We start from the raw sequence: 12,027 nt of genomic DNA on the forward strand, positions 1-12,027 counted from the left end.
CCACCCCCTGCCCCAGCCCCGATGGAGAGAACCTGTCTGAAGATAAAGTCAGGAGAGGCCAGCTGAATGGAGAAGTAAGACAGAGAAATGGAATCCTCCCTCTGGGCTCTACCGCCCCTCACCTTGTACTAACTGCTGATTACAAGTCCATTCTCCCATCACACTGGGAGCTGCACAAGGGCCAGGCCTGGGTCTGATCCACATCTGGGATCCCAGGGCATGGCCAGAGTGACACTTAGAAAGGTTTGCTGAGCAAGAAGAAGAGCAGGTCTCTGTTCTGGCTGCTCCTCAGGCTCCCAGGCTCCCTCCCTGCCGTGCTGGGTGATAGGTGTGCTGCCCCCATGGCCCATAGAGCTTCGGGGCCTCCAAAGCACTTCCATAGGCACTCCAACTCCTCACCAAGCCGGGGAGTCGGGCATCATCATTCCCATTTGATGGTGATAAAATGGCTGAGGGGAGCGACAGGGCCAAGGTCATTAACTCAGAGGGTGGCAGAGTTGGACTCGATTCAGCCCCGACTTCCCGGACTGCATGCTGCCTCGATGCTACAGGTGCCCCAAGTTCCTTCTCTCTCCTCCCCACAACTAAGTGGGGGAAGGCTGGGAGGGGACAGGGGAAATGAATGACTTGTTTTCCTTCCGAGGACAGCCTGGAGTAGGCATCTTGTGCTGTAGGTTAAATGGTAGCGGGCCTTGGGGTTCCAGTCCCAGCTCTGTCAACGATGCATTAACGATGGCCAAGTCACTCACCTCTCTGGGCTTCAGTTCCCCATCTCTAATAGAGGGGCAGGGAGGATGAACTCTGCTGTCTCTTCACTGCTTGGACTCTGGTGTCCACCCTCCTGAGGATGCCACCCCACTGCCACTTTGCAAGTGTCTTGGTACAGTTGCCTAGCAAATAGGAAGTGGGCTTCAGCTGGGCACCCCCAGGCCTCACCGCTCATCTATCAGCACCTCCTCTGCCCCAGCGGTGGCTGGGAGGGGTCCAGCAGAAGCTAGTTGGATGCCAATGCTGCAATCAGATGCCACCACTGCCACCTTCACACCGAGTCCTGGGTGGGGCCGGCAGGGAGCCTCAGCATCTAGCCAAGTCACAAGTCCAATCTGCTCCCTCGGCACCCCTGCCCCAGCCTCCCTCGGCACACCGCGCTCGGAACACCCTCTCAGCACGTCCACTGCAGCCGGTGTCTACTGATGTGGCCATCCTCCTCTGCCAGTGTCGCCTGAGTGCCAGGCTGGGACCTAACTCATCTGTGTGCCCAGAGCCCTATGTAGGGCCTGTGACAGTGGAGCTCGTAGAGGTTTATTACAAGAATGAACTAACCCAGAGGCCCCCGAGGTGGTTGAAGGCCTAGAAGCCCGAGTTAGACTGGGCTGCCTGCTCCAGCCCCATCACTGGGGGCCCTGGAGATGGGATGAAGGCAGAGAAAGTGAGCTTCTCACCCTCCCTGAGCATGGGTTTTCCCACCTGTGATGGAAACGGAAGCCCTACCGACAGAGATGTCCCTTTTTCATGGAGGGAGACAAGGCAGGCCATAGAGTAAGCTGACTATAAAGAAAAATTCCCAAGAGCCGATTCAAATAGCTGCCCCCAGGTACCGCTTATGTTATGCAGCTCATATCTCCCGGCTGCGGGAGGGCGGATGGCCGAGTCACTCACCTCTCTGGGCTTCAGGCAGAGGGCGTGGAGCTGCCAGAGAGGCCCAGAGCGGCTCTCTCGCACCCGGCATCCCCTCCCCTCATAGCTGAGTGGGGCTTCTCTGTCCACACCACTCCCCAGGAAGGCAGACAAGGCAGGAACCCCATTTCACAGAGAAGGAAACTGAAGTAAGGTGAAGCAAAAGAGGTTAAACCGTTTGCTTGAGGTCAGGAGATAGGGGAGCCAGGACTCAAGCCAGGCATTTGGGCGCTGAGTCCCTCATTTCCACGATGCCACGCCGTTGAGGGCTTGGTCCCCAAACCAAGCCAGTCCACACCCAGACTTCAGGGACACACCCGCAGGCGATGGAGGGGTGTCTGCTCTGCCCACTCCTTGCCCCAGTCTCGTGGGGACATTCTCCTGTGGACTGGTTGGGCAAGGAATGTGAGCACCCACCCCCACCCATGGTTCCTACAAACTGACCTCCTGCTGCAAGGGCTAAGCTCACAGCAGTGGGGCCAAACAGCCCTCAGTCCAGGGCTCAGCTTGGGGGTGGGGGTGGGTATGTCTGAACACCTCCTTGCTCAACATCTGATAGCAGAGTGCCCAGGGAGGTGCACCCAGGGCTGATGAACACAGGGCTTCCTCTCAAACAAGCCCGAGGGGGCAGGGTCTGACCTCTAATCCCCATAATCTGAAAAAGGGCCCTGGGCCAGCTCTGCCCCTGCATGGCTCTGGGACCGTGGGCCAGTCACTGAGCCTCTCCCGGTTTGTTTTCTCATCTGCTATATGAGGACAATAATCCCAGCCCATGGGGCTGTTGGAAAGACTAAGTGAAGAAAATGCATGTGAGGTGCATTTGGCACTTGTTAGGTAATTGAATGATAGCTACGGCCTTTGCTTCTATCAGCGATCAGAGTGGGAGGGGTATTAACAATGAGCAAACACCAAGTTGTGGGCTATGAAGAGGGAACAGAGCGAGGGTGGTGACAGGGAGCCCCTGCGGAGCTCCACAGGAGTCTGGGAGGCGAAGAGGAGGGGAGTGGTTGGGGTGAACTGCGGAACAGACAGAGGGAGCTGTGAGAGGCAGGCCCAAACAGAATGTCCTAGGACCCAGGAATGGGGCTCATGTTTACCCCAAATGAAGCGGAGGACAGAGAAGTCGGAAAGGGCTGAAGTGGTCAAAAATGGCTGCCTGAGGAGATGGATGGGGCCAGAGACAAGACTGAAGCCGGGAGCACGGAGGAGGTGCTGAGCACTGTCCTAGTCACCGGGGAAGCAGCAGCAAACACAGCAGAGGAAGTCTCGCCTGCTAGGGCCTTAAATTTTGCTGAGGGGGAGATAACGCACCTACATGTAAAGGTGTGATGTAGTGTCAGGCAGTGAGCTATGAAGAGAAGTAACCTGGGGGTCATGGGCTAGAGAGAGGGGTGAGAGGACCCTCTGAGCACAGCCAGCCTCCATTCAGAGGCAGGAGCACAACAAGGTCATGTGTCCGGACAGCCCGCACTGCTTCCTCCACCCACCTTCCATACCGATGTCTGGGGAGGGGGCCCCTCACACCAGCCTGGGAAGATGCCATGGACAGGAAGCTGGGCGTCAGGAGGATCTGGCCCCTAACTCGCAGGAAGCAAAGCTTTCGTGAGTCACTTCCTGCGCAAGCCTCAGTTTCCTCATCTGTACAGTGGAGCTAATACCTACCTCGGCACGCTGTTGTGGGAATTAAATGAGATAATGTACAGGCAAGAGCTTCATGTGAACGCCGGGTAATTACTAAGTGAGCCTTGGTGTCCTCTCCTGTCTAATGGGTACAGCGACCACTGTCCTGCTTTGGAGCCGCGGTGCTGGCGGATTCAAACCCTGCCTCTGACCTCTTACCTGCTGTGAGATCCTTAAGGTCCTTGCCCCTGTCTGAGACTCAGTGTCCTCCTAAGTTATGACCCAGGATTGTTGTGAAGAATCGAAACAACTTATGGAAAAGGCCCAAATGGTGTGTGGCATTCTGTTACAGACCTAGGAAGATGCCAGTGAGGTCACAGAGATGTGAACAGCCCCTGGGGCTCTGTGAGTGGGAAATCATCCTGCTCACGTCCCAGGGGACCCTGCCTTGGGGGCCCACCGGGACCTACGCTCTGCCCTGGGCCACCAGCTGATAAGGAGACAGTGAGGAAGTCACCCCAAGCTACTCTAAAGAACTGGGTGCAAGTCTGCATGGAGGCAGAGGGTGGACATACCAACACCCCTGATGACCCTTCCAGCCTCAGGGAGGTCCCAGAAGCTAGGCCAAGTGCCAAAGAGATGGCACATCTTCCAGGTCAAAGGCAAGCTCCCTTCCAGGCCCCAGGTAGCTTTCAGTGGGACTTCACACGTGATGATGAGTCAGTCGTGGCTCTGGAGGGTCATGCCTATTATTTTAGAATCCGAGTCCAGGGCCGGGCTTCTGCAAGACTTGCCCATGAAACTGTCCCCATTCTGCATCTCACATATTCAGCCAGACATTCCTTCCCACCAGGAAGTCTTCCCACATTCTTGGCCCCGCCTGCATTCCCAGAAGGTAGAGTTCTGTCATGTGCAAGTCCAGTCCGGCCACTGGTTCAGTACCAGCCAGGCGCTGAGTGCTGGCCCCTTAGAGACCTTCCTTGCTATTGGGGGCTGACCCACCCCACATGCCCCCACCTCACCCCTCTACTCAGCCCTTCTCATTAGTAGAAAGAGTGTGCATTTGTTTGCAGGGACCACGTCTTATTTATCGGGATCCCTGTGCTGGGCACAGAGCAGGTGCTCAATCAATGTTGGCTGAATGACTGGATGCTCGCCGGCACCGAGATGAACAAACAGGCCCTGGACAAGAAGAGAGATAAGCCCAGTCCACAGCTAACTGACCTGGGCCATGACAGAGGGTCACATGGAACTTTCTGGGGAATTAGGAGGGAAAGGTCTCCTCCAGCTGGGGAGTGGGGGGGTGGGGGTGTTAAAGGTAGGGTAGCAGTGGAAGGCTCTAGAGCAGCGATTCTCAACCTGTGGGTCACGACCCCTTTGGGGGTCGAACGACCCTTTCACAGGGGTCGCCTAAGACCATCGGAAAACACATATGTAATTACATATTGTTTTTGTGATTAATCACTATGCTTTAATTATGTTCAATTTGTAACAATGAAATTGGGGGTCACCACAACATGAGGAACTGTATTAAAGGGTCGCGGCATTAGGAAGGTTGAGAACCACTGCTCTAGAGGGAGGAAGAGGTGGAGCCCAAACATTAGCATTCATTCAACAAGTGCTTTCTAAGTACCTTTTACAATCCAGGTTCTGCACCAGGGTGCTGCAGACCCTGCCTCTGCTTCTGGGACATCTGCTCTGCCCCAGGGCCACCTACCCCAGCTATGACAGCCCCAGGAGACAGGGCTATGACTAATTAGGCACAAAGAGTAAGTCAGGGCCAGGGAAGACCCTTAACCCCTGGAGGACATTCTGGAGGAAGTGATGGGGCAGGTGAGATGTAAAGGTTGAGTAAGAGTTTGCCAAGCTGCCAGGAGGTGCAGGGTCAGGACCCTGCGTACTGGTCCTGCAAATGGTATTTGCAAAGGCCTGGAAGGGAGAGAGCATAGGTTTGAGGAATTAACGGCAAGTAGCTCAGCCAGGCTGGAGCAAGAAGAGTGTGAGTGTGTGTCTAGGTGAGAAAGTGAAGAGGGAGCCATGAAGGACCAGAAATGCCAGGCAAGGAGTTCTGGACACCAGCCTGAAGGCCAGGAAGATTGTGGCCCACCCCTCCCATTTCTTCCACTGACCGCAGCTGGTGCCTAAGGGCCCCATGGCCACTAGCCAGCTGTTTACCCGGTCCTGACACACTGGTGAATTCTTTTCTGGAAAAACTAATAATTCCCACTTTAAGAGTTCTGTTTTGCAAATGAGGGGTCCGTACAACAGGGCCATTGGGATATCCGGCCCAAGGGGAAAGCCAACACACAGCTGTGGGGGTGTCCTGGCTGGGAAGCTACTGGCTTGGCCACCGGGACCCCGCCTGGGCTCAGTGGATTCTTGCCTGTTGGTCCTCAGGGCCTCCTGCGTAGGATACAGGCAGGGAGCCAGCATCCCGAGTCTCCTCAGACACAAGGACCCTGGGCCTCCTCCAAACCTTGGTCTCAGTTTCCCCAGTGGCACTAAATTAGGACTTTAGGTGAGATCAGCTGAAATCTGAGGTCCTGACAACCTGGGCCTTCTGTGCTCTGCTAGACTCTACAAATGAATTTTTATCAACAAGAGGCCTCCCAAAGAGACTACAAGCCCCTCCTTGGGCTACTCTGGAGACCTGAATTGTCAAGTATTTGGTTTTCAGGAAGTAGAAAAAGTCCTGGGAGGAAAGGTCAAGGAAGTGGGCTCTTAGGATGCCATGTTCCTAACACTTGGGAATGATAAACGGGACCATCAAGGTGACTGATGAGGAACCCAATGGCCCGCTTTCTCCACCCCCACCTTCTGACACATTAAAAAAATAGCTACTGAAGTAGGAGGGTTGCCATGACAACACCACCAGCCTGTAGGTATGTCACCAAGGAGTCCTCAAAATAGGCTCCTTTCACGACACATGAGTAAGCGTGGGGAGCTAAGTTCTTCTGGGGCACTTACCTGGCCCCAAGCAGGACATGAGCCCATTTTCTACAGGGACAAATTGAGGACAGAGCCCCGCAGCATTTAGGGGCAGGATTGGAATCACATTTCTGCAGCAGATCTGGAATGAACGTGAGGGGACCCACTTCAGCCAGCCCTCCTCGCTGTACAGGTGAGGAGGTCCATGTTCCAAGAGGGCAGGGTCTCACCCAAGTTCACACGGGAAGCAGATGCAGGGTGAGGCTCCTGGTCCTTTGCTCAGGGCTGTTACATGTACTCTAATAATGAAAGGAATTCACATTTTCTGCTTCTGTTGATTTGCCCAAATGGTTTGTCAGTTCAGCTTCCTTGGGTCTACAGCATAACTTGGGCAGATACTATTGTGATGCTTTTGTCCATTTTATAGATGAGGAGACTAAGAGTCAGGAAGGTGTCAAGCCTGACTCCTACACCCAGGCCCTCAAATCTACTAGCACCAGCTCCATATCAGGAGCCCCCAGAAGTGGAAGAGGCCAAGAAACTGAGTGCACCAGGCTCCTCCCTCTGCAAACTCCCACCCTCCCCGCTAAGGGTGTAGGTGAGCCACCTCAGGCCTGGACACGGGTCTGGGGTCTCGGCCTCTTAGCACACATACCAGGGCTTCAGACCAGGTTGGTGACTTGGAGGCCTTGCCGTGAGACTGCCACTCCCACCCAAATCTCATGCTCTGTTTATACCTGATCCTGAATGGTTTCTCCTGCCTTGCTAATGCCTATTCATCTTTCCATATACAGACTGAATGTCCTCTTGCAGAAAGCCTTCCCTGGCCCCAAGATGATTTAGCTGCCCCACCCTCACGTTCAGGCCTCCCAGTTCCCCTTGCTCCCTTCCCTGTCACCGTATAGTCATCTTTTATACATCCTTCCCCCCCACCCCCACCCCCCAGTCTCATTTCCTCAAAGGCAGAGACCAGGGCTGACCGACCTGTATGCAGTACAGAGTCAAATGCTCAGAGGTGCTCCATCAAGAAACCGCACGGTCCCCACCGTGGTGAAGCTTCCTGGGTACCCCAGCAGAGCCTGCTACTCTCCATAGTGTTGGGGCCTGTTGCACGCACACAGTCACACAGGACAGACAAGGACTAACTTGAGAGTCACAGGTTGGTTTACAGAGCACTTACCATCCACGCTCACTCAAACTCTCACTTCCTGAGAGCTTGAGATTTCTGATCCTCTATTAGACGGGGAGTGAGATCCCCAGAAGGGAAGTAAGCTGCCAGTCACATCCCAGGAGGAAGCCAGGGCTGGAATTCTAGCTCTCTGGCTTCTAAGCCCTGGAAGCAATGAGGGGGACCATGGCAAGCCAGCTCTACCTACTTTATATTGAGCCCTAGATCCAGCTTCTCATGAGATTGTGGGTATCTCCAGGGCAGGAGAGAGCTGTAGCCCCAGCACAGGTGGACAAAGAGGAGGCCTGAGGACCAATCAAGGAACCACAGAGGCTACAAGCAGAGCTTCCTGCCAAGAGGAACAGGGAAGCTCTCAAGAGAGCCGAGGGCCCATTAATGATTCATTCATTCAACAAATATTTTCTGAGCACCTACCACATGCCAGGCATTGTGCTAATGCTGAGGACACAACATTGAGGAAGACAGACAAGGTCCCTGTTCCCAAGGCGCTGACATTCTTATGGGGGAGACAATGACCTACACGATTAAGTCCACATGATAATTTAGGTAATGAAAAGGATTATTAAAAAAAAAATCAAACAAGTTGTGGGGACTCCCAAGATGGCATGGTCAGAAAAGGCCTTTGAGGAGACTGATCAGAAGCCAGCCATGCAAAGATCTGGGCAGAAGGGCAGCACAAAAATCCTAAGCAAGCCCTAGCTGGCTTGGCTCAGTGGATAAAGCATCAGCCTGTGGACTGAAGGGTCCTGAGTTTGATGCCAGTCAAGGGCACATGCCCAGGTCATGGGCTCCATCCCCAGTGTGAGGGATGCAGTGCAGGAGGCAGCCGATCAATGATTCTCTCTCATCATTGATGTTTCTATCTCTCTCTCCCTCTCCCTTCCTCTCTGAAATCAATTAAATACATATATATATATATTATAAAAAAACAAACAAAAAAACCCTGAGCAAGATAGGACTGAATTGGGGGAATGCTGCAGGAACAGGAAGACACTAGCAGTTCCGGCACACGACATGGTAGGAATGAGGTCATGAAGCAGTGGAGCTGCTCACGTGGGGCTTCGTGGCCACAAGGATGTGGGGCAACTGTCAGTTCAGCTGGCATCAAAGCTCTGGGGGCTGGTGGTGTCTCCAGCCATCAGAGCAAGCTGGGGTGGGAGGGCTTCCTGAAAAAGCCTGGGAGGTGTGATCTGCCACCACATCATGAAAACTGGAAGCTGCTGTACCTACAGCGGCCAGAGCCCTGTGCGCAGCCCTTTGCCGCCTCCCTGTCCTTCTCTCTTGGATTAAGGAAGCAAGTCACAGACTGGGAGGTGGACCTGTGTTCTAACCCTGGCTTTGATAGCTCTGGACCCGAGGCTTCTCTCTGGGGCCCTCAGTGCCCCGTCTGTAGCATAAGGGCTGGGCCCCATCCAGTGTTAACAAATAGCTATGATTTTATGACTCAAGCAACTGCTGCTGAATTTGGAGGTGGGAGGATGGGGGTGGGGCAGGATTTCCACACTGGTTACTGACTCACCCAACCTGCTAATAAATATTCCTCTTGGTCCTTCTTTCCCAGCCCAGATGAGCCCTTGGTAGCCCAGATAACCCCACACTGGCCTCTGTGCAGTTGGGGAAGTGGGACAGGGCAGGGGGAAAGCTACAAACAAGGAGGAGAAGGGAACATGAATGATGTTCTCGTGCCATAATTTTTGACTGGGTTAGGTAACTATCAACCGTCAGTTCTAGAGGTATCCCCCCACAATCCAGCCTTAGTTTTACTCCCCACCAAGTGCCCACTTGCATCCTCCCAGTGATGGGGAGCTCCACCCTCACCCACACTGAGCCTGTTGCAGTCTTCAACAGCTGTTAGAAAGAACTCCTCCATTATATCAAAACCTGCCCCCAGAGTCCCTCTGTTCCTGGTCTTGCTCTTTGGAGCCACACAAAACAAATCAGCTTAGAATTTTACTGGAGCTGCCACCATCTCATGCTGGGCCATGGGTCGCACCCTGGAGATATAGGCAGGCATCAGAGGGCTCTCACCTGAAGAGCCTCCCGTCCAGGTGCAAAGGAAGAGATGCAAATGAGACCAACTCTGCAGCCTCCACGCAGGCACAGAATAGTCCGTCAGAGATGAAAACCTGTCAACACACACGCCCCCCACCCCCTAAACAGACACCCACGTACCCATGCTCCCACAGCAGCACTCCCCTTTTAGTCAAGAAACCAGACACCAAGGAATCTATTCAATCTCTCACCCATTGCAGGACTTCCCTTCACAGAATCCATGGTCTCTCCTTGAATACGGCCACTAACAGGGTGTTCACCGCCTCACAGCAGTGGAACCTTATTTACAGAGGCAAACCAGGCCACTGGGGAGTGTTGTCAAAGACCAAGGATGTAGAAAGCAGGTCTAATGGAGATGCCCAGATAACACAAACTTTGCTTCAGCACCCTCCCCTACCCCACCCAGTCTTTCACCAAAGCAGATCCAGAGCTAAATTGATTGGTTTGCATGTCATACCAGCCCTTGCTATAACTCATGATGGAATTCTTTGCAGCCAATTAAACAAAAATGTTTTCAAGATCTGATAACAACATGGGGAAATGCTCCTGATATGATACTAAGTCACTTGGTCAAAATCATTCCCTAGACGTCCTCCTAAATAACAAACTCTGGGTCCACACCATGAGCGTCAGGGTCACTGGCTCCTGGAAGATACAGCTCCCAGTCTATAGACAGCAGAAGTGACGGAAGGGGGGGGGGGGGGCACCAGGAAGGACTAGCACAGACAGCACCTCTGGCCCATTCCTGGAGACAAACACATTTTTAAAAGCCTGAATATGGATAAGTCCCTTTCTTCCCTTCTTATGAGCCTTCATAACCTTCTGGCAGCTTCATAACCCCAGGGAACAGACCAGCATTCTTAAGTGAGAGAAGGGGCTGTCAGGGGCTGTTGGACCAGGTGCGTGGGGCAGCTCAGGCAGCTTGCCTCCCGAGAGATGGCGACAGCGGCTCAGTACTTCTCCAAGGGCAAACAGCACCCAAACCAATAGGGGCAGACATAGCAACAGTCACACAGAGAACAACAACAATGCCAGGACACGGTTAAACTGTGATACAGCCATTAGAATATTACAAGTGATTTTGAATAACAGAAGGAAATACTCATGATGGAACATCAAGAGGGAGAAAACAGGATTCAGAACTATATCTAGAGCATGCCCTTGACTTTATACAATATATATAAATAAAATTATAAAGAATATACTAAAATGGCAATAGAATGTTATCTTTGGATAGTCAATACCAGCAATTTTCATTCTGTTTTTTTTGATATTTTTCAAAATTCCAATAATTATCATGTTTTACTTTTATAATGAAGCTGGCTGGAGTAAACGATTGTTAGTCACTAAAGAAAAACCCTAAGTAGGACAGGTTCAGCAGAATAAAGACTTAGGGGGAGGAAGGGAGGGAGGTTGGATTCAAGCAAGACAGACACAGACCAGGACAGCTGTGAGGACTTCCCAGGGTCTCCCGGATTCGTGTTCAATCCCACGGCCAAGGCATTTGTTAAGGAAACCTTGGGCAAGTCATGCACTTCTCCAACTTCAGTTTCTCCAGCTATGGGGTGGGGTGGGGGGTGGGGGTGATGGAGGTGGAAGGGATGCTCTTCCTTGAGGGGGAAAAGCTCTGGAGTTTGATCTCCACTCTGCCCCTGATTCAGTTCCAGGGGCCTGGGCCACACTGAAGGGCACCCACTTTCTAAGGTGCCAGGCTCATAGTTGCTTCTGAGTGGGCCCCAGGGCCTGGCCTGGCGGATGGGTGTTGGGTAGAGGACAGTGTGGGCACACCTGCCCCAGTCAGGCATGTTCTCTGGTTGTTGTGTCCGGGGGATTGCAAAACCCTTGCCGCTCTGCCCCATCCAGTCTCTCTCCCTTGCTCTGCCTGGTGAGGACTGAGGGGAGGGCACTGCCAGGGGCCACCAAGAAGGCAGGGGCTGGAGATGAGTTGTCAAATATCACCCCTGTTTCACAGATGAGAAAAACAAGCTGGGGGAAGGAAAGGGATGTAACAGAGGTTGCAAATACTGAATTACTGACGAATGCTAGCGTGGAGGATGAACCCAGACTTGACTACCATGCCAGGATACATGGATCAGACTAGGTAACCATTATTCTTCCCTCATCCCAGACCTAGATGATATCTATGAGGGGGTTGGGGCGGCAAGCTTTCCCCAAAGAAAAGGGGTTGGGACCTTAACTGCACAGCGGCCGGTCCTTAGCAGCACAACCTCATAGTGGGAACACGCTCCCGTCGCCTTAGAGCCCTTCATCACAGCTTTCCCCCGAAAACCTTCTTGCAGCTTCATAACCCCGGGACGAAAGCCGAAAGGCCCTGCAGCCCCCTGGGCGGTGACAAGCTGATCCCCCAGACTCTCGCCCCATCGCCAAGCCCCCTCCCACGACAGCCCAGACCCGCCATCAGAGCTCTCACTAGGGCAGCCCGTTCGGCGCTCACCTCGCAGGACCCCGGAGTAGGCGGCTATGAGGGTCTTCATGCTGAAGCCGGTACACGTAACGGCCCTGCGGGAAGCCGCTTTACCCCGCGCCCCTGGCCATGCCCC

At 53.4% G+C, this 12,027-nt stretch overlaps 1 protein-coding gene across 1 annotated transcript in view; it reads right to left on the reverse strand.

Moving 5' to 3' along the window:
- The window catches only part of DGAT2 (diacylglycerol O-acyltransferase 2), a 54,896-nt gene that overhangs the window by 31,347 nt on the left and 11,522 nt on the right, over window positions 1-12,027 (reverse strand). The window contains exon 3 of the mRNA XM_005867052.2: window positions 11,922-12,027. Coding sequence (XP_005867114.1) covers window positions 11,922-11,961 — 40 coding nt within the window. The 5' untranslated portion in view covers window positions 11,962-12,027. The remainder of the gene's footprint in view (window positions 1-11,921) is intronic.

The sequence above is a fragment of the Myotis brandtii genome, unplaced genomic scaffold (assembly GCF_000412655.1).
Source record: "Myotis brandtii unplaced genomic scaffold, ASM41265v1 scaffold244, whole genome shotgun sequence".
NCBI lineage: Eukaryota > Metazoa > Chordata > Mammalia > Chiroptera > Vespertilionidae > Myotis > Myotis brandtii.